At 35.8% G+C, this 22,896-nt stretch overlaps 5 protein-coding genes across 8 annotated transcripts in view; 1 reads left to right on the plus strand and 4 right to left on the minus strand.

Moving 5' to 3' along the window:
• Positions 1 to 2,732: 2,732 nt before the first annotated feature.
• LOC100183864 lies at positions 2,733 to 9,950 on the plus strand. Of its 2 annotated transcripts, none has more exons than XM_002119994.3 (10): positions 2,733 to 2,962; positions 3,701 to 3,942; positions 4,530 to 4,637; positions 5,222 to 5,312; positions 6,029 to 6,150; positions 6,600 to 6,726; positions 7,262 to 8,382; positions 8,495 to 8,561; positions 9,005 to 9,057; positions 9,538 to 9,950. In XM_002119994.3, exons 1-10 carry the CDS (start codon positions 2,863 to 2,865, stop codon positions 9,655 to 9,657), a joined length of 2,151 nt encoding a protein of 716 aa, XP_002120030.1. In that variant the 5' UTR covers positions 2,733 to 2,862; the 3' UTR covers positions 9,658 to 9,950. The 2 variants fall into 2 exon arrangements, with proteins under 2 accessions (XP_002120030.1, XP_026693014.1); XM_026837213.1 differs by having other exon boundaries at positions 9,020 to 9,057; positions 9,538 to 9,946.
• Positions 9,951 to 10,809: 859 nt separating this feature from the next.
• Positions 10,810 to 12,257, minus strand: LOC104266313 (serine/threonine-protein kinase 19-like). Its single transcript, XM_026837230.1, has one exon. The coding sequence runs from the start codon at positions 11,925 to 11,927 to the stop codon at positions 11,136 to 11,138; it is 792 nt and encodes a 263-aa protein (XP_026693031.1). The 5' UTR covers positions 11,928 to 12,257; the 3' UTR covers positions 10,810 to 11,135.
• A 1,455-nt stretch (positions 12,258 to 13,712) lies between these two features.
• Positions 13,713 to 15,732, minus strand: LOC100186240 (sulfotransferase 1C2-like). The gene is made up of 4 exons (XM_009862259.3): positions 15,213 to 15,732; positions 14,708 to 14,936; positions 14,313 to 14,439; positions 13,713 to 14,223 (listed from the first exon to the last, which is right to left on the minus strand). The coding sequence occupies exons 1-4, from the start codon at positions 15,589 to 15,591 to the stop codon at positions 14,050 to 14,052; spliced, it is 909 nt and encodes a 302-aa protein (XP_009860561.1). The 5' UTR covers positions 15,592 to 15,732; the 3' UTR covers positions 13,713 to 14,049.
• Positions 15,733 to 16,814: 1,082 nt separating this feature from the next.
• On the minus strand, positions 16,815 to 21,011 carry LOC100176031 (kynureninase). Its single transcript, XM_002119361.5, has 9 exons — positions 20,667 to 21,011; positions 20,042 to 20,124; positions 19,687 to 19,809; positions 19,189 to 19,380; positions 18,678 to 18,833; positions 18,238 to 18,409; positions 17,790 to 17,976; positions 17,541 to 17,658; positions 16,815 to 17,158 (listed from the first exon to the last, which is right to left on the minus strand). The coding sequence occupies exons 1-9, from the start codon at positions 20,824 to 20,826 to the stop codon at positions 16,994 to 16,996; spliced, it is 1,356 nt and encodes a 451-aa protein (XP_002119397.1). The 5' UTR covers positions 20,827 to 21,011; the 3' UTR covers positions 16,815 to 16,993.
• A 1,130-nt stretch (positions 21,012 to 22,141) lies between these two features.
• LOC100183020 (kynureninase-like) overlaps positions 22,142 to 22,896 on the minus strand; it is a 3,068-nt gene continuing 2,313 nt past the window's right edge. For all 3 annotated transcript variants that reach the window (XM_026837224.1, XM_026837223.1, XM_026837222.1), the window contains exon 6: positions 22,142 to 22,550. In XM_026837224.1, the coding sequence (XP_026693025.1) occupies positions 22,543 to 22,550 (8 nt within the window). In that variant the 3' untranslated portion in view covers positions 22,142 to 22,542. The remainder of the gene's footprint in view (positions 22,551 to 22,896) is intronic.

Here is a 22,896-nt window from a genome sequence, read left to right on the forward strand (position 1 = left end):
CTTATGGCCTGATAACAAGATTGCTGTTTCAGTAAATGACTCCGTGTGATCCGACTTCCTACGCAAGCTTCAGCGGGGTGCTATATCTACTGTAGTACCAATTGCTTTTATAACCAGAGACCAAACAGTTCATGATATCTCGCTATACTTTGTTTTTCTGGTACACAATTACACGATACAGTATCGGGCAAAAGCTTACTTGACGGACAAGGGCTCGTAAGAGCCCGCCATGGACCTAGACTGACCTCGATGTTTCAGTGCCGATAGTGGCGTTAGTTTTGTAGTTCTCATTATTGTGTTAAGAAAAAGGCGAATTATATACCAGACAAAATTACGTGACAGCAGTGTGACGTCATACGATAACATCACGGCCTACTAGAGATATCTCTAGTAGGCCGTGGATAACATGTAAACGATTTGGCCCCGTCAGCGGCTGAACGGTACTAACTTTAAAACGGGCCGTCTCTTACCTCGTTTAACGGGGGTCTGTTTTCGTGAAAATAGTCTCCCATGAGATAAGTATCCGCAGTGTTGATATTGATTAACGAAGTATTTTGATTGGGTAATGTGACGTCACTTTAAGCGTCAAGGTGCAACAGGCTTATTACACCGTTTGCCCATAGTACTCTCTTATGGTAATCCAGCTCCTCACTCCATTGTCTCCGTCACGCATGACAGGTTCGTTATTCTCTTTTGCTCCTAACGTAATTTACGGCGGTAAACAGTTACGCAGCAGTGTTGGTACAGATTTAACTAAGAGTCTGTGTAGTTATGCACGAAGAAACGTTACATTAACAACGATACTAATGTATATGATGTGCGGCGCCGTGGCTCAGTGGTTTAGGCGTCTGCATCGAGAACCGAAGGGCCCCGGTTCGATGCTCGACGGCGGTGCTAACACTGATCGGCGTATGTGTCCTTGGGCAAGACACTTAACGGACATTGCTCCAACCCAGCGGTCACTTATGGGTTGTCCAAATTACAGTCCTATACAGGAAAAAACAAACAATTACCCACAAAGTTGCATATATGTGGTGACTCGCTGCCCAGACGAGGATAAACCTTCTGTGGAAGTGCGTCCGGTTGTGACGTTGTGAGTACGAGTGTAGTTCTCGAATGATGTTTGCGAGAACGAGTTCGCAGATGGAGTCCTATATATACGGGTCAAGAATCGGGACAAAAAACGGAACTTGGTCGGACCGGGCAGAAATAGTCCGCAGATGGAGTCCTAAGGGTCAAGAATCGGGACAAAAAATGGGACTTGGTCGGAACGGAGATCGAGTTCGCAGAAATAGTCTGCAGATGGAGTCCTATATATACGGGTCAAGAATCGGGACAAAAAACGCGGGACAAAAAACGCAACTTGGTCGGAACACTGGAGTCGGGAACATGATAACAAGAACTTCACTACCGCGAGTACGTCACTTCCGGACGTACAAGGGTGTTGGGGTAATGGGCATAATGGGCAAGTCTGGCCTAAATCCCAGGTCCTCACAGACCTCACCCATACAGAATAGAATAGAATAGAATGTATATGATGCTGAGCGTGAAAGCAGATTTGACCAGCGATAGTTGTTTTATTGCCTATTTTGTTTGCTTATTTCTGTATTCGATATCCAATACTATGTCGCTCTAATGCCGTTAAAATCGTTATTGATTTTGCTCATGTGAAATAATACTATTTTATAACCATGTTAAAGACTCAATCTAATGGAATGCAGTTCGCAGGATATATATTGGAATTTAGAGCATGTTAATGTGTATAGTAATATAATTTTATTGGGAAAAAAAGTTATACGCAGTAGGATTAAAAATTTTGCAAAGTCAAGAAATAAAAAAAGATCTTGTCAAAAAGTATTCCCAAGAGTGTGGTAAAGCATCTCCATTATTTAAAGCTTCTTCAAATACTTTTAAAGGTCCCGAAGATTTGCTGGATGTATCGACCAGATCAGATAAATAAGCTTGAAAATTATATTGAATATTTAGGTGGATATGTTATTTTAATATTTTTAAGTTTTTTAAAAGGTGCAAAAATTAAATAATTGCACAAGAATTTTGCTAAAAATCATCAAATGGAAAATTAATGCCAGTTAAAAGTAGAACGCACCTTGAAATATCTGTCAGTGGAGTTTATGCAGTTATTGCAAATTGTATATAAAGTGGAGCCAGAAATGTCACAACATGCCAAAATCGATTAACTTTAATAAGGTGTATATGCCCAGCATCCGTCTTATATTAACTTTTTTAAACAAGTTAGCTCTAAAATTTGGGCCAAAAATACACATTCAGGCAAACAACTATACCTGCCTGCAATCAACAGTTGTTTAGCCAAAACAGTATAATTATTGGAGTACTATGGTTTGCCTATTGACCTCTGTTTCGTGTTTGTTATTTCCAATGTTAATATGTGATCCGTATTAACATTGGTTAATCATATCTAAGTTACGAAATAAAACATTGCTAGAAGCGGGATTTTGGTTAAAATTGAACACTCCCTTATAAAGTAATCTCTTTTGGTTTATTACTATCTTTTTGTGCGCACCAAAGAATACGGTGGGCGCGATAGATACCATCATAGATATTTAAACTAAACATATGTTTAGATATCTATAATACCATATATAATTGTGTATATGATATCTATGGTGAGCGCACATTCGCGCCACTTTTCAGTTTCGGTGTTTTTTACAGAAAATCGTCTCTATCTGTTTATGATTGAAAACAAAACAAAAATACAGTATTTTATTCATTGCAGGATTAATGTATACAGACAGCCTTAAACACAGTTACGCTATGTGTTTGTTGCATCAAATGACGTAGTTATAAGGAACTGCGAGACGTTTTTCTGACCTTAACCTTAGAATGTCGTGCACGCCGAATTCGGAAAACTGGTTTGATAACTGCACGGTTGAAGATGTTCTTATGTATGCACTTGAACATCAAATGTTAAACGCAGTAAAAGGTTTGTAACACCCACAAACCTTACTTGGTAATCCTTTAGCTGGTGGCCACCTGAAATTTTGGTTTCAAAATGTTCTATAGCCCTCACTGATACCTGCTGTCTAATTTATTTTTAAAAAAGTTGGGCGTTCGTGTCGAAAACTAACTTTGAAAATGCGCGAAACCGTGCTGCATCACCGTAATTCATCTGATTTGCGTAAGGTTAACGATTTATTACGTCACAATCTTAGTCTGTTACGTCACAGCAGTGGTATATATTACATACGGGCGTTATAGCCTTGTTTTTTTACACTGTTCTAACGTAGGAATCAAACGTAACAATACGCATTCTATGACGTATTAATCCACCCTTGGTTTAATTCAAGACGGCTCGTGTGGAAAATGCAGTAAAGCAGCACGATTTCGCTCATTTTTAAAGTTAATTTTCGACACGAACATCCGAGTCTTTTTTTTTAAATTATACAGCGGGTATCAGTGAGACCTACTGAACATTTTAAAACCAAAATTTTAGGTGGCCACTAGCCTAAGGATTACCGTGGTCCTTGGGCAAGACACTTAATGGCAATTGCTCCAACCCAGTTGGGACTAATGGTTTATCTAAATTATCAGCTACACATAAAAAAGTAACATACTTAACTCAGAAGCTGGCACGAGGTGTATGAAACAGAACACCCGTGTTAAATGACTGTTGTTTTTCGGCCGCGCGAGAATAAAGTAAATTACATTCATTCATTTTCAGCATGCTTCACAAAGCTGCCGATTGGAGCCATGGATTTAAGTTCACTGTGCCAAACAAGGCTTGTGATATCCACAATGCCCAAAGTTGTTTTAGGAGTAAGTGAAGCAGCACTTATTGTCAGTGGGGCCCAGTTGGTGGGGATTTCTCAAATTCTTCGTGGGCTCAAATTTATAAGAAGTAACTGCTCAGCAGCGGGTGGCAGTAGAGATTTCTGTTTCTGCGTAATTAAGTTGTTGAAAGTTGTAAGTTTGTTTGCGTAGTTTTATAATTTAAAAATGTGTAGTTCATTGATGACTGTTGTTATTAAACTGACTGTGTTTTGTGTTTGAAAACTATATGTATATAGTAGAGTGGGGGAACATGGGACACCTTCACATTCTATTTTCTCGTCCCATTCGGTGGTAAACAAAGAACACTCATAGAATTATTAAACCGTATTTTCATGACTCCTATAGGCCATTGGTAATTGTTTAAAACACAATCACGGTATTTGATTATTATGTGCTAAAGATGTCCCATCTTCCCCCACCCTACTATATATATATTATATACACAGCCTGGGAAGTGTTGCTCCACTCAACATTTAGTCAAGTCATTCATACAGTTATTATTAGAGTATTAGGGTTCTAAATAATTAGTCTTATGAAATGCAAATTGTTCAGAAAACTCAAAGATATCGTGTGTCACAGTGTGTCTATAATTTACCTTACTCTTTCTGTTCTTAGCCAACATTATAAACATTATGTACATTTTAGTCGTGTTATTTAACACTTATAGATTAGGTTTGGATAGAAACAAAATTGCTTTTAAGTTCTATTACTTTACACAGATTCTGATGCATGCAGTATGCACGGACGGTAAACATGAAATAATTGAAGTCCAACTCGATGAACACTTTGGTTCAAACTCTGCCCAAGATTTGCTCAAGCCAGACAAGGTATTGCACAGTCATTGCCATACATTATAGAACAAACGATAACGAATGATTGCTGTTTGTTGGTTAAATCAGTGCTCTTCAACCGGTGTGCACGGTGCACCCAAAATATTCCCGGGGTGCACCAATACAAAAGGGTATACAAGGGTGCATCACCAACTTCAGCAATTTTCAGCAATAAAATTTAGTTTTTAACATTTTTAGCCACTTCCCAACAGATTTTTATACGAATTCTACTCTTGCATCACTAAGATTTGTGAAAATCACTAAGATTTGTGTCATTAGTTTTATGTTAAAGCAATCATGGGTGCATGAGTTTGTCGCAACAATTTTAGGGGTTTACCAACCCAAAAAAGGATGAAAAGCACTGGCTTAAACAGTGCAACACTATTGTTTAAGCCATTGATCCTTTAAAAATACAATACTGTATGTCATGTTGGCTCAGTTGGTAACCTGATTTAACCTACAAAATGAATGATGCCACAGACCATTGTGTATGTGCACAAGGCATATAAATGTTCCTTAGCTGGTGTCATAATACTTAAAAGTAACATTAAAAATAAAATGAAAACACTTTCCACCATCAGGATGTTCGACTTGTGAGTTTGGTAAGACGGGAAATTCAAAAGTTTCGAAATCTTGTGAAAACTTTGTTGCATGATGCAGATGCAAAAATAAGTAGGTGTTTCAATGGTTTAAAAAGCAATAATGTATGTAATTGGTTACTATGTAATGTTCATTATTTAATAACACTATTATTTTTAATACTTATAACTCCAATGAGCCTAGAAATAGGTTAAATGGCTAGTAATAAAATTATATTATAAGAAACATGATGCCAATGCCTTGATTTATTTTATTATCTAAAACTTTTTCTAAATGGCATACCGGGTGTTGCGTAATGGGTCAATCTGGCAAAAATCCGAGGTCCTTAATAAGAGCCTCACCCTTATGGTATGGATTGCCATTAAAACAACCATAAGTTTAAAAATACAATACAACCATAAATTTAAAATAAAATATATGAATGAATGAATGTAACTTACTTTATCCTCGCGTGGCCGGAAAACTACAGTCGTTATCACACGGGTTTAACACCTCGTGCCAGCTTACGAGTTACCATGTGTGTTACTTTGTGGCTGATTATTTTTTTTGGATTTTTTTATTTTTTTATGTATGGCTGATAATTTCGGAGACAATGTTGAACAACCCATTAGTGACCACTGGGTTGGAGCAATTGTCATTAAGTTATATACGCCCACAATGGTAGCAGCGACGAGCCTTGAACCCATTACCTAATGGTTACAGGCAGGCGCGCTAACCACTACGCCACGGCGCCGGACGTATATATATATATCTAAATTTAAAAAGTTTCTTTTGGTGTAATTCTACAGACTACATTCAAGGGGACATGTGGAATGATTTTAACGCTGAATTTTGGAAGTCTCTCCAAGAAGACTTGGTCGCTTATCTAAAAGTTATTAAGAATTTTCTTCCTGAGTTAAAGCTTGAAAAAGTAAGTGAAATCATCAAGTATGAGTTTTTGCGTCAAAACACTTGGTGTTACAGTGAAAATTTGTTAAATGCAAAAATAAGGTAATTTTTCTGTTAATGTAACTTTTTCTGCTCCTTTTATGTTATAACACATATATATGTATCATATTTCTGTATTGAAAATAAGTAACTTATACTTCTTAAGATGTCAACAGGCCCTCTGTATATATACTGTGTAAACTTACCACCTACTAAACAAGTATAGTTCTGTATGGTAAGATGGGACACCTTTTGCACATGATATCCAATTATTCCGATAGTGTTTTAAACATTTAACAACGGTCTATGGAAGTCGTAAGGATATGGTTTTGTAATTCTCTGTATTTTCCTTGTTTACTACCAAATGGAACGGGAAAATAAATCGAAAAAGGTGTCCTATCTCCCCCACCCTACTATATATATATCTTTCAGGTATTTGAGCAGGATAGTTCGGAATGGGATTCACAAGTGTTAACTCAATTGAGAGAAAAATCAACACAAGGAATCCAAATTACTGAGAATGATGTTTTAACTTTATTAGAAGATATGTGCAAACAAGGTAAAATGTTATTTTCGGTTTGGTTATAAAAAAGTAGTTTGTTTTATGCACCTAATTTAAGTTACATTATAACTTCTTTATTGTAAGTAAACTCTATGTTGTAGTTTAATTATACGATAAAGTACAAAACGTCACTTTGTTATTCTGGCATAGCAGTACAATTCAGTAATTCAAAGTGGACGAAAAAAGTTGTAGCAATTGCCATTAAGTGTCTAGTCCAAAAAAAATCACCATACCTTCATTCTATCCCATTTCTATTCTTGGTGAGCGAGGTCATTGTCAAGGACCTGGGGTTTAGGCTAGATCTGGCCATTATCCAGCTTTGGCCCATTGATATGGCTTATAATTTGAACAACCCATTAGTGACCGCTGGGTTGGAGTAATGTCCGTTAAGTGTCTTGACCAAAGACACATACACCGATCAGAATTTATATCGTCACCGAGCATCGAACCGGGTACCCTTGGTTACGATGCAAACGCCTAAACCATGGCGCCGAACTATACCTTCATACTGAACTTTATAATTTATTCACAGATACAGATGCTACTAAGGAAAATACAAAGATCCATCCTTACAGTGAAGAATTAACCAGAGTATCTCAACTTTCTGAATACAACACTTTACATTCAAACTCTGCACCAAATTTACCAGTAGCAGCATCAAAAAATACCAAAAATCACCTCAAACACACATCTCCATTTAAGAGAATTAAAAGGAAACTGAACTCAACGTCAGATAAAGAAAACGCAGCTAAAAAGATGAAAAGATTAACAGTTTCTGAAGCTGTTAGTTTGGTTTTATCAGATTCTGAAAGTCTTTTTGAATTTTCACAAGACGCTCAAAGAATTTCTAACTCAAGTTATGGCTCTATAATTCCAAGTCCAACCCATAATTCCTTTGCAGAAGGAAGTCCTTGTAAAAGATTGAACATTTCTTCTCATTGTTCCAACCGGAATAGGGTGGTTTTTTCCGCATCAAACCAATCTTTGCAGAATATTACAGCTGATTCATTTGTGTCATTCACATCGCAATCTGACAATGACGACATACCACTCGCACAATGGGCAGAGAAACACAAAGAAAGAAGAGGCAGAAAAAAGCGATTCCCATTATCGGCTGTCGCACCTTTGCTGGACAGTGATTCACCTTTAAAATTTGCCGACAATAATTTAGACACACTGCCACTTTCTGTACTACAATGCAAAAATACCAAGAAGCTTAATTCAAGTCCTCATACATCTAACATAGCTGACACTTGCCTGAATAGTTCACAGAGCTCAGAAGACATTCCTCTTGCTCAGTGGGCACGGTTGACAAATTCAAGTCCGATTAAATCAGATAATGGTGTTAAAGATGATCTTCCCTTATCTTCATGGCTTTTAAACAGTTCCCCTATTTCGTGTACAAAACATTTCCCATTAACCTCAGCCAACTATAGTCCTGGGGATAACCTTTCCCTAAAGCAGTGGTTAAGAAATGAAGCATCAAACAATAATAAACATAGCAAAGAATTCTACCGCCACACACCTAGAAGAAAACTTAAATACGAGGCATCTGGTGAACCAAGATTGTTAAGATCTGCTAAAAAGAAGTTCACACAGCAAAAGACAGATCAGGACCGAAAAAAGAGGTTGGAAAAATCATTTTCAGAAAAGGTTTGTTAAAATAAGCACAAATCTAATAAAAATGGGTTCTGGGCCAACTGTGTCACTTGTAAACCAAATGTACACCAATACTATACAAAGATTATATATGTTTTGCTTATAGGTTGAGTCTGATTGTTCATTGAATGAATCTGATCTTCAACTTACACAACTAAATGACACAAGTGCAGGTTGGTAATAATTGAAGGAATGAATGTAACTTATTTACCCTCGCGTAGGGGAACCACAATCGTTATAACACGGGTGTTCTGTTTTATACACCCCATGCCTGCTTACCAGTTACCACTTATGTAACTTTGTGGTAATGACAACTTGGACAATCCATTAGTGACCACTAGGTTGGAGCAATTGTCAAATAAGTGTCTTGTCTACGCCAACAATGGTAGCAGCAAGCCTTGAATCCGTAACCTCTAGGTTAGAGGCAGGCGTGCTAACCATTGTGCCAACACTGCCAAAGTGCCAGAACATATACTTTTTTACATGGCAAAGCTGCTGTGGTAGAACTATGCTAACCCAATGTAAAATTGACCAACTAGAACTATTTTAGATTAAAACTGACATTGCAACTACCTTACCAACACTTAATTTCTCTTATATGCATTTGATTATCCAGAAGAAATAATTTCAGAAAGTGAAGGAGATGATATCAGCTTAGACTTGGACTGGGTAAGTTGAAACTGCTTGTTTTAAATACATGTGTCCTGGACTCTTGGATAAATTTTCTTTATTGATATTGATAATAATAATAACTTTATTTGTCTTCACGATTATAGTGGCGAAGTTTGAAAAAAATTTAAAACGAAAGGCACAATATAGTGTTAAAACAACAGTTGTTAAAAAAACTTGCTTACAGTTAAAAACATACTTACATTTAATATGATGAAAAAGGGTGGTCGGTACACCTGGCAGACAAATAATGAGCCATTTATGTTTAATTATTTCAAAGTTAAACTTCTAATGGAAACAAAAGTAAAGTAACAATATCATAAACACAAGTGTTGCAAGTCACCAAATTTAATTGTAAAGTACATCCAAGTAATATTTTATCACCTATGAATTGTAACTGAATCGGCAGTTAAACATTGTTTAAAAGCACATTAAAATTAGCAAGTAACAAAAATTATTAAGAATGTATGTTTCCCACAGAACCCTGGACTTCCAGATTTAAAAAGATTTGATTACAATGCTGGTGATGTTTCTCCACTCAAACCTTGCTTTGTAATGCTTGAACGTTTAAACACATCCATACACACCAGTTCTACCTGACATCTGTGGAGATTGTTTTCTGTTCTGACTTTGTTTTTAAACCTTTTCCTTTTTCCTTTTTTTTTTCCAGTCTTTTCTTCGAGACATGCAGAATGCTTTCACTCAAGCCAATTGTTCTTCAAAAAACTGGTAGTTCTTGCAACCCTCTTTACTGGTGTCATTTTTTAGGAGTTGCATACCAAAGTGTGGATTTTAGTTTTTGTAGAGTTTTATTTCAATTTATTTTGATGGAAGGTGTGAAATTGAACAGCTTCCTTGACAATAAAAATGGTTGCGAGCCAAGTAACTAGAAATGTTATGGGCGTGACATATTTTTTGTGCTTTGTGTTACCTACTGGCCATGAAAACGTCAAATTATTGTCATTTTTTACATCCACCTTTGCCCAATTACATAACATATTTTGAGATTTAGGACAAGGAGCTAAAACTTTGTTCATTTCTCTTTGGTTTTTGTTCATGTTTTTCACAGGATGTTTCAATGAACAGTAGGTGTAAAGCAACGGTGGTGGAACAACTAAATCCACACAGGATTGTGTGTCTGAAGGGCTGTGGTATCTAATATGCCACATCAAATTTGTTGAGGTAGAAGAATTTTTGGCCAGCTCTTTAATTATTAGCATAGTATGAAAAGTTGATTCTTCAGCAGGTCTTTCAATTTCAATAAAACTATCATAGTGAAGCGTGAGATTTTCATGTGATCTAGAAATCTCGTAAACGTCAATTGAAAACGATGCAGGGACTATCTGTGCGAACATCAAGTAACATTCAGAGCTGATATCCAATGAACCAAAGTTCACTTTTGTCTCAACATTTCTGTGCATTCCTTGCCCTTCATAAGATAAGGTAAGTTTCAGAAGACTTTTAGCGATCAATCTCATTGTTACATCATCATCTAAGTTATTGTCGTTACCCTGCCATGCTTTCCCACGATTAAGAAAAGCTTCAGGGGTGTCGAACTCCAAAAAGTTGTTTATTGTTCCAATTGTAAAAGATGGCAGTTCTAGACTTCCAGCTGTAGCATGGCTAATTGATATAGTTAAAAATATTAAAACTAACATTGTTGCTTTCTGAAAAATTGTTGGTGTTATTTTTTATTTAGTAGGCCTTCCGTTTTTAATATATCATTTGCTTTATTCAGCAGATTTTAAATAACCGATATATATATACTTTTTATTCACGAAAAAAAGATGTCATGTATACTGTTGTAATGTAGATAAAGTTGCAACATACGAATAGATATATTTTGAATATTTGGCATTTGCACGCAAGTAGAAGTAAAAACAAATTGCAATTGAAACACAGTGTTCTCATAAGAATACAAACAATTGCATTAAAAGTAAAACCAATTAGCATAGCAAGAACATTAAATAACAAGGTTAAGTTGGCTGTACACAGTATCCGGAATTCGTCCATTTTGTCCGGGTTTTGCTGCCGCATGCGGAACTCGTCAGATACTGTGTACAGCAACCTTAAAACATTTAAATTGGCTTCAAAATGATGCCTGTTGTACTTTCTATACATTTGACCAAATCTGCCCCCACTAAATCATGGATATGATAAAGCATTCCAAGTTTAATAGATGAAGGAGGTTTTCTACTAAGCAACTCAGCTTGATTTAGTTCTTTATATTTAGTCCTTTTAATTATTTGCAATGTGGCTTGACGTCCTTTTCTTAACAGTTTTAAAAATTGTCCGGCAGTGGGAATAGCAATCCACCAGCTCCCAGCGTCTCTTACATTCAGTACACCAGCTTTGATTAGCTCAGTAATGTCACTGTCCTGAAATCCAAACTTTTCAAACAGGGTTGTTTTATCCAAGCTGACATCACTTGAGTTAGGAACCACTTCTGTTATAAATTTTAGAAGGGGTTTTGAAATTTTATTCATTTTGCTACCAATATTTGACTGTGCATCATTTGAATAAAGCGACCGAATGTGTTCAATATAATCCACAGTAAACATAATGCAATACTGGTCTGTACCAAGACTTGTTTTGAAAAGTTTAATATCACTGCTTTCACGCAAACTATTAATGCCTTGGTCAACAGTTGTCCGACTATCCATTACACTATAAAGTTGATGTTTCATTGCAATCTTGGGCAGATCAGAGCTTCCATTTTGAGTTTGGTAGAGGTTACAAAGATAAGAAATTCCTGCACGAAGCCCACCTTCTGTGACGTCTTTTGGAACAATTGAAGAAGAATTTTTATCCCAAGGAACATAAGCACTATTCTTAACCAGCCTACTGTAAGGTTTGTACCTTTTGCTCATGTTTAACAACTACTATATATTGTTTAATCTAAAGCAAAAAATAACATAACCTATTAATCTCTTCGGTCCGCTTCGGATACAGTAGCAAAAATCAGGTTAATTAATACAACGAAGGGAATTTGCAACAAAATACTTAGTTTGTGCGGAAAATTGCTGCCCTATAACAAGCTCTTGTGCGGAAAATTGCTGCCCTATAACAAGCACTAGTTTTATAGTTTTCGGATCACAGCACGGTTGAATATTTGTATCTATAAAATACGTGAGAAGTAGGTCTCAAAGTTGACACGTATCTGCTGCAGCTGCACATTCAACTGTTCTAGCACCACGGGAAGCCAAACAAGCTGTTTTGTTACTTCGTACTGATGTGAAATAATTACACTACAGGACTACAAAACGGGAAAGTCCCAAGAAGTGGTGATTTTTGTTCTGAATTGACCAAATTTTCTAAGGGATTCCTTGCAGATCGCGCGAAAGCACATAATAATCACATATGTATTTTCATTAAATAGTAAAAGACTGACTTCGTTTCTCACTGAAATGTTGTTTGTAATAATTGCTTAGAACTGTTTGTATTAATTTAAGTGCTTCTTCTCAACTGTCTAGAGGTCATAGGTTTTAACAGAAATAGCTTTCCCGCTGTTTTTTTTTAAAATAAATGTCTAGAGAAGTTAGAAGTACTTTCTGAAAAGGTTATAACAGATCGACAGGCAATTTGTATTTTATATCACTTTTGTAACAGTACTATACTATTTTGACAGTAATTAGCGCGTCTGCCATTCTTATAGGCTTAACGCCCGCCACTGCTACCATTATGGGTGTAAATTTATAGTTAGATTGTTTTATATTCACCATTTTAATATTAAATTATGTTATCATAATTTATTAAATAATGTATTGCATGTTTTGCTATAAGTAATTGTTGCATCTCCATTTTTCCCAATCTTGTCTATAGTTGGTCGGAGAACAATATCACGTGGGTATTCCCAATCCCAATCTTTGTGAAGTCAGTTATTTTATTTCTCCACTGCCATGGAGAGAGGTTGTTAGGGGGTTTATTGGAGTAGGGGGAATCTATTGTTTGGTAATTAAATATTTTTATTTGGTTGCTTTTTGTTTGTGAATGTATAAACATTAAAATATAGACTTTAGTATGTTTTAATTATCAATCGAACATAGCTACAAACCACATTATGCTGCCAGCAGATGTAATTTTCAATATGAATGACCAACATTTTTTGAAAAAAAATATACGGCAGATACCAGGGAGACATATCATATGAACTTTTTAGTGAAAAAAAGATAAAATTAACTGATGCGAAAAAAAGGGCGCTGCATATAATGAAGCCTTGTTCAATTGGAAAATTGAAACATTACAAAGTCTATAATTTATAATAGTTTTATATGTTTGGTGGTACATTTTGACGTTTAAGCATATCCATCTAGATACAAGTTCTGTTTCTTTCGATTGTATGCCCTTTAAGTGTAAGTTTAGTGTTGGCTAAGTCTTAAGTGCTTTTGTTTGGTTCTGTTAACCAAATGAACCGCCTAATAAATCCTAATCTTGCCCTAAAAACGGTTTGCCTTCCTCTTGTATGGGATTGTTTGGGTTAGACCATTAATATTACCACTTTAATGCTTTAAATTCGGTTAGTTTGTGCCCAGACTTAATTAGGAGATTGTGAAAACCAGACACAAATGTGGGTATTAAAAAGTATACATTTAGGGTATGTAATTTTTGAAAAATATGTTGATTTTCAAATTAGATAATTACATCTGTGCTCTTAGTAAGTTCAGTTTAATTATTTATTGACAGAAAAGTCAGCCCTTGCCAATATTGGTTTGTTTTTTCTTGATACACACACACAGGGCGTACAGTTTTACAAACTATCAATTATACTGAAACACATACCAAACAAGTTTAAGGCCACTTAGATAAAATCCTGCAGCACAATTGGACTGAGACATGACAGAAAAAGGACAGATAAAAAGAGTTGGGAACAATCTGCCGTGACGTATTTCTGACATCACACAGCACATAAAAACTCACTTCATTAGAAATTGAATTAGGGGACATAAACAAACTACTACAGAGAAAATTAAGATGTAACAATATCTCTTTGGCTTACAAAAGATCTGGATATTTTTCCCAGATCTTATCGAACCCTGGATAGTCCTTTCCAACTGTTTTCATCTTTTCGTCAATTTCTCGACTCTGTTCCTCCGACAACGTATTTCTCCAATCACCTACCACCCCCTTCCTCATAAATTTTAGGTCCTTGGGAGCAATAGTGATGCACTGAAGACGAAGAGAGATTGTTAACTGCATGTTGTCGACTTTACTATTTTTGGCTGTTAAGGTTTAAGCACATATTTTATAGAACTCACATATTTCAATGGATTAGACTTCATTGCTTTGAAAGAAGAGTTCTTAATGACGTTTTCTAAAACCCCTTCACGCTTGATTGAATCTGACCATTTCGGTCCCAAGAAGTCGGCTAGCTTTTCAATTTCCCTGACATACAAGACTTTAGGTAATTTAAAAACTCTAGAGCATAAATTAACACGCTTTGACATAAGACTTTGCCCATTTAGAATGGAAAGAATTGAGACTACATAACCTCAATTTCTACCTGTCATGTGTTAGGCATATTAGGCTTTGCATTTTGCCTGCTGGGGAAAACGCTAATAAATGCTTACTCTTTATGACAGAAAATCACGCAGATTTTAACAGTTCTATAGAAAATAATATGGAGTAAACTAATTGGTCATAACCAACGTACATTTTGGGATCATTTTTCATGTCTTCGTAAAGCATGAAATGAACATCTTTCTCCCTCAAGCTTTTCTCGTGCCATCTTGGCACCATCACGAAGTAATCACCCCAATCAACTCTGCCCTGCATGAAAATCTTAAAGTAATCGTCGAACTTCCCACCTTCATACTTGTACAAATTATGAAAGTCATGCGTGGCGTGGAAAAATGAAACAACGCAATCTTTCGGGTTACGTGCTGTGAAAATATAAACCAACGTCAATGTAAAGGTTAAACTACAAGGTAAATGAAAAACACAAGAATTAGTAAAAAACGGCGTAAACGTTGAGAGGGGCTGTATAGGCTGAACGAAAGTTAAAACCACCAATGTAAAACACTTTTACACAGCTTTTCGTTCAGCCACTTTTTCACAATCTGAACGAAAGTTAAAAATCACCAATGTAAAACACTTTTACACATTTTCAGTTAACATGATATTTTAAATGAATATTATACAGTTTTCCATAACCTCACCTACGAAAATGCATTTGACTCCTTCTTTGTGCTTAATCATTCGGTCGTCCAAGTGAGTTTTAATAACCCTGGGAGGTTTAAACTCTTGCACCTTGTCCCCGCCAACTAATTCTATAAAGGGGTAGTGGAAATTGAGGTTATCGTCGCTACCGATCATTTTGCCTCCATGCTCGATGAGGTACAGTATATTTAGCATCCATGTTGTGCCACACTTGGGATAGGTGACCACAAAAATGTCGGACGAATCAGGCTCGTAGGCCAGAGCAGAGTCGAATATCTCTTGCGTGCAACCAGGGATCAAGGGATAGCCCTCGGGAAATAGCGGGTGCTCGAGGTAGCTATAGACTGGTTTCGGTTTTTCTGAGATGCTAGCAGACATATTGTTTAACCATTTACTCCTTCTACGTTATAACTAGGTTATTATGGTTTGTTAATTGGAAACTCCACGAAATAACTAGTTTAATCGTTCGCACGCGCAACCTACAAAATTTCATCAGCTTTGCTATGACTAAGCGAGCATTCAAAATCAGCACCTTACTATTTCGCATATTTTAGGTGTCCAAAATTACTGTTTCCATTTTACATATTTTTTGAAATATTTCACAACAGTAATCGTCTTTGACTCGCGGTTTATAAAGTCGTGTTAATACTGTCAAATAGTTCTGTAACATTTCTTTTTGATTTTCTCTAAAAAGGAGTTTTTAAATTGAAATTCAATGTACTACCCATTTGATCATATTACTGAGACCTCGTCAATAAAGTATTCGTATACCTCGGCAGTTTACGTTGCATCAAGTAGAATCCTGGAAATGTAAATGGTAGTAAGTCATCCTTTCGTTATTCAGTAACTTTAGTGAACTGCTTCCTCAGCTGGTTTAGCTTGTGCGGCGTGACCGCAAGCAATCATTAGTCGACCAAAACTTTAAGGCTAAACTAAAGTATACAAGGCGGGCTAAAAAACAAAAAAGGCACGTTTAGGCCTAAGTAGCAGCTCTATTAGCTTACTAACCCGATTTAAAGTAATTGCGTGATTTCGTGAGATTCTAATAAAAAAGTAGAGTGGGGGGAAGACGGGACGCACACATTGCCCAATATTTTCAAAATAAAAATATATGACAGTTTTGGGCAACGTTACGTCAGTAAACGGCGATTGTGTCTTCCACACAGAGCGTGAATCGCTCATACAAATGCATGGTCGGCGTGTGTTTATTTAGAGCTTGTAAACGAACAGAGCCAGAAAACACGTATAGCGGTTGTTAAACCTAAACCACAAGTTAAACCAGCTGAGGGAGCAGTTTAACTAAAGGTACTGAATAACGAAATGGTGACTTACTGCCATTCACATTTCTAGGATTCTATTTTATGCAACGTAAATTGCCAAGATGTGCAAATACCCTATTTGACCAAATTTCTAAAACGATTCCTTCCAAATTGGGAGAAAACACATTTTAATCACATGTCTTTCATAAAATAGTAAATAACTAAGTAGGTTTCTCACTAAAAATGTTGTTTGTAATTAGTTGCTTAGAACTGTTTGTATTAATTTAACTGCTCCTTCTCAACTGTCTAGAGGTCATTGCTTTTAATAGAAATAGTTGTTCCCGCTATTTTTTTAAAATGTATGTTCAGAAAAGCACTCTTTGAGAAAAGGTTATAACAGATCGACAGGCAGTCTGTAGTTTATATTACCTTTAGCACAGGGCTATGCTATTTTGTTTGTGATAATGTGACTGGCACAGTGATTAGCGCGCCTGCCATTTATAGGTTGTTTTAATCTGTAGTTAAAGTACGATTTTCTTGGTGAAATCTTGTAGAACTTCTTGCAGAATGTTCACAAACCAATATACATCAATGAACCTTGTGTATAGAGGTACTGGTCCAACCCTGATTGCATTTGGTTTGCGAACATCACATATAACATGTCGCTTCATTAACTTACTATACACCTGTGACAAGAAACCTAATTAGATAATCACAGTGATGAGTTGTAGGGGGAACTTGCGAACTTCTATACATACACATGCTACTAGAAACCTAGTATTTCAATACATGCAATCAAACTCAGATTTGTTGAAGGAATGAATGTAACTTGCTTTATCCTCGCAAGCCAGCTTACGAGTTACCATTTGTGTTACTTTTTGGGTGATTGTTTTTTGGGATTTTTTCTTTTTTTTATGTATGGCTGTCGGCTGATAGTTTGGACAACCCATTGGTGACCACTAGGTTGGAGCAATTGCCGTTAAGTGTCTTGTCCAAGCCTTGAGCCCATTGTTATGGCTTGTAATATTTAGTGTAGCATCTTGTAATATTTAGTGTAGCAGTTCTTACTTCTGAAGCTGTATACTTGAGCTTCAGTGTCAACTGGCAACCTCTTTGTTCAGGATCCTTAGGTGTTATGATCTCAATGTACTTGCTCACTTTGGATAGAAGCAAATGTTCAAGATATCTGTGGTTAAAAGTTTTAGTTAGTCCACTACTTTTTGTTCCTGTTGACTTTTAATTTACTGTAATGGAGTAAAATTATTATTTTTTATTAATATTTATACTAAAATCACTAAATCAGTCAAAAAATCCTACCCAGTTAGTAAGATGCTCTTTTCTCTTATCTCTCTCATATTTGTTTTGTCAAAAATAGCCAAAGAAGCTCGTAACACACAAAGTCCAAGAGAATTAGGGTATGATATTCTGTAGCCGTTGATTCCAGGAGATAAATCTAGTTCATTTGTCATGTCCAACCTGGTAGATGCGTTGTGACCCCACCAACCTGGTAACATAGTTAAATTTGTTTGTTGAAATTCTTTTGTGTTTCTTGTGGGTGGTATACTTTTGTAGAATTGTATGTATGATAATTTAAGGAAATACTACTAGTCTACTACACAATAAAACCCAATCAGCCATACTACATCTCTGAAACTAGAATTTTTGTATTTTGCCTGGTTAATTTTAAAAATGTGTACATATTTTTTTTTTGTAAATTCATGTGAATAATGAGACTTATGAGATTATTTTGTTTTAAGTAACTTACCAATAAATTTTGGTCTCTCATTGTTCTCATGTTTTCGATGCATGAATGCACTTCCAACAGCACCCACACCACTGTTGATATATTTGTAATTGCACCAACAAGCAAAATCAACTTCCCAGTCATGTAACTTCAACTCCACATTGCCAACAGCATGGGCAAGATCATAACCAACCTGTATAAATGGAATCATTTAATTTGATTTTATATGCATTTCAATAAATTAATACCATTATTATCAATTTGTTAACCTGTTGTAATGGCATAAACAGTTTTGAAATTTTTGTTAAGGCTATTTCGATATCGTAACTGATGGTGGTCCTTAGGTATCTTAATATTTGAATACAAAATTTTGTATTTATTAATATTTTATTAAAACATGATTTAACTAAGAACTACCATGTTATAATGATTGCTTTTTCAGAGTAATCACATTAACTTACCATGCAGCCTTTTGCTTGGGCAGCTTTGGTTATAACTTCCATATCAAACAGTTGGCCAGTGTAGTATTGAATTCCAGGCAAAAGTACAAGTGCAATGCTGTCACCTTGTTTTTCAATAACATCTAATATATCAGCTGTTCTCAAAATGTCTTCATTCTGTTTAAAAGTTATTAACCCAAAAATATGTTTATTACTAAATAACCTTTAAATTTAGTTTTACCCTATTATAAGCCTTTAATTTTGTTTTATAAATTTTATTACTATATTTGTTTAATTACTACTGATTGGTACCCTTAGATTTGCTTTCCTGAGTGGAAAATTTGTTTAAACTTATTGCTTTTGATGTCATGTTTATTTCATTTTTGGTTGTGTCAACATGAAACACATACAGTAAGCTTGTACAGCCCATGGTTACAGACAAATAACAAAATCAATATTAATTCGGCCCATTCTAATCATGATCATGATTAGCAGTGCTGTTTACAATGTATAAATCTGTATATTCTCTCACTTCTCTTGGCTGCAGTTGAATTATGCTGTCTTCTGGTTTGAATCCACGTTGCTCTATTTGAGACTGCACGATGTAATAATCGGATGGGAAGGCTTGCTTCTCAATCAAAATTTTGTGTCTTGTTTGAGTTGGTGTGTAAAATGAAACCATTAGTAGGTGAAGGTTGACACTAAGGGTGTTCATTATGGATACCTGGAACAAAACACTTTTAGTCATTACAAAAAGGGATTCCATTTTGCTTTTGGGTCCAATTCAGAAGAAATGCTTTTTGTGTGCTGTTCCCCTATCTTGGTTTCAGAACATTATATTATAAGTGAAATATCGCTGGTGTAATATCTACATTAAAATGTAGTAGCGTGAGGGAAGATGGGACACCTTTCAGTCTATTTTTCCGTTTTATTTGGTAGTAAACGACGAACGTTTATGATATTTAAATATATTTGGGGTCAAAAGTGTGCCATCCTACCCCATACTGCTATATACGGAAATACTACTAACTTCGTCGGGAAATGCGCCGACCAACTTCGCCATTGACACGGACAATCGCTCGTCTTCTTTTGGGAATATTTTACCAGGCTCTGATCTACAGAGCGATCCCTTCTTTGCCCATCCGTCTAAATCCTACCAACAAAAAAGTGTTAATTAATAAGTGTATATGCCTATTTCACCCCGCAAAGACAGTCGTTTAAGGGTGTTAACATACAATAAGTGTAGGCCTATGTGCATATTTCACCCCGCAAAGACAGTCGTTTAAGGGTGTTAACATACACCTCGTGCTTGCAATTATTATTTATCACATATTAACTGCTATTGTATGAACCAATGTAACTTGTTGATAACGTCAATAGCACACCTTTATGATATGTTGTTTCGACGTTTTTGGTTGCACACCGAGAGAATGACCGTTGAGGTAAATGATGTTGTGCGCTTCAGAAACTGTAAAGTTAACACGTATTTAAATAACACCAACACTAATTTTATCTTTACACTAACGGAAGTAATATTAACGAGACATATGACAACTAGGATATAACAAAGAAAAGTCAAAACACGATGTACTTAAATGGTTAAACGTCCATCTTTATCTGGACATTTTATATATTTACTAGGGTGAGGGAAGGTGGGACACCTTTACACTCTATTTTCTTGTCTTGTTCTGTTTAGTAGTAAACACAGAAGAATGAAAGAAATATAAACCGTACTCTCCCGACTTCCATAGACCGCTGTTCATTGTTTAAGACACGATTAGGATAATTCGATATTTTATGTGCTGAATGTGTCCCATCTCCCCCCCCCACCCCACCCTTCTAAATACAATGCTTCCTGAAATAAAACTGTAAACAATACTCTATGGGAGTCTATGCGAAATTCGCGCTTAGTGTTTAATGCTATGTAGTATAATGTTCTTGTCTAAAACGCGCACAATTATCCTACTACAATGCATACAAGTTTAATACTGCTCGAATTAAACATATTACCTTCGTCGTTCATCATACTTGGCAAGATAAAATCGTCTCTTAAAAAAGCTATATTATCCTTTTCATCCAGAAATTTTGCGAATTCTTCATCTGTTGTTTGCACTCCGTGTTGCTGAGCCAACTCGGTTAGAACTTCGTTTGGATTTCTGCTGCTGTTCATGATCGTGTAGTTAATTTAACGCACCCTCACGATATAGTTGTCTAGGGTATAGGCTACTGGTGCAAACGGAAACGTATGTTCAAAACTATCTTTACAGTCAGGATACAAGCATACCGACGTAGATGTAACAATAGCAACCTTTCATTACGTTCTGCTATAAGAATACAACGGAATTTATGATTGTTTAGTTTTCACTAAACGAGAAGTTAACCTACATGATAATTGGAACTGAAATAATTTTGTTTAAATTAATGTGCTGCTAATTATTTCTAACTGAGCTGATTTTACAAGATATGTCTATACTCTATGCCATACATTTGAACCATCTTCTAGACATCGTAAAAATAAGATTATTGCTACGTTCTTTCAATTGCAGGTCGCATTTAACCTTTAAGTAACATAAATCGCTCTAGGGCAAATATTTTAAATGAAGACACTTTAGGTGCCATTTTAGAAATATATTAGCGTGGGGGAAAATGGGACACCTTTAGCACTTATAATGTTCAAATATCCTGATCGTGTTTTAAACAATCAACAACGGCCTGTGGGAGTCGTGAGAAAACGGTTTTTTTATTCTTTGAATGTTCTTTATTTACTACCTAATAGGACGAGAAAATAGAATGCAAAAATGGCCAATCTTTCCCCACCCTACTATATATGTACTAACGACTAACGCAATGCTGTTCGATTTAACCCTTTAGGCAACTTGTGTTATTACGTTACCTGCAAGTTTCCTATGAAAGACGATTTGTCGTTACAAGAAAGTTCGTGCCAAAATGGTGTTAAAGTTGCCGATGTTGATACGTTTATTTTGCAAAGTTCTTTTGTAGCTTCGTTCAACGATTTTTTACATCATAGTTAAACGTCAGTATAGAGTTGAATTGAAGTCGTACGTTTGTATGCAAAGTTATCTATAGATAATACATGTATCCATAGATAATACATGTACATGTATTATCTATGAGTTATCGTCAGACAAATGACGTTTTGACAGGATGAACGTCGAACAGCTGCGATCACGCGCAGAGTGTGTAGCTTGGAAAGTAAACAGCAGTAACGTATCTGTGCATGAAACTCAATCGAACGTACAAGGCAAAGCTTTGGCATTTAATTATTGTATTGTAACTATAGGGCGTTTAACGTTTGGCTTCATCTTAAACTAATCTTCTGGTATCTTTTATTGTGGCTGCTTAAGCGTCCCATAGTGAATGAGGGGTTCTCTTGCATGTGCCTCTTTACGATCTGAGAGTCTAAGCTTGACCTCATATGAAAGAGTTTAAGACCCATTTACTCTTGTGTAGAAGGAGATTGTCCATTTATATGAATCTAATTTATTAACAAAAGTGCAGATACTGCATTGAAGTGTAAGTTGCGTTTAATTATAAACTACATACAAGTAAAAATTCCATGTTTTTAGGGGGGTATACAGAAAGTATACTTGATTCTGCATACCACCTTTAGTCTTATAAGCAGAAAAGTTATAAAGTTGGTTGTAGAAAACTGTTTATACAACACTCAATTAAGGATGGTCAAAGTGTGTAATTAGTTCAAAGTGTAATTAAAGTTTGGTCTGGCTCCGTAAAATCTTGTAGGACTTCTTGCAGAATGTTTACAAAACAAAACACATCAATGAACCTTGTGTATAGAGGTACTGGTCCAACCCTGATTGCATTTGGTTTGCGGACATCACATATAACATGTCGCTCCATTAACTTTTTATTTACCTGTATCAAATGTAGATAACAAAACAATTACGTAATGCTTCATTTCTAAAATTTTGCTTTTGGCATGGTATGGTATCCAACTATTCAAACTCATTTAATTCATTTGTAATTTTTAGTGTTGCTATGTAGGTTATGCTGGTAAGGTGTTTATGGCAGTGCTTCTCAACCCCTAACAAGGGATAAGTCACTAAGTGTGTGACTGTTTGATTATGTTGAACTTTTATGTTAAGTTATCTTAGTTGTGAAAATATTCTTTCAACTTTGTTGTTTTTGGTTTCCTTAAACATATTCATGCTTGGTGCTTTAATGCAGTTTTGTGTGGCCAAACTTTGCTATTATTTCATAC

This window comes from Ciona intestinalis, chromosome 12 (genome assembly GCF_000224145.3).
Source record: "Ciona intestinalis chromosome 12, KH, whole genome shotgun sequence".
Lineage (NCBI taxonomy): Eukaryota > Metazoa > Chordata > Ascidiacea > Phlebobranchia > Cionidae > Ciona > Ciona intestinalis.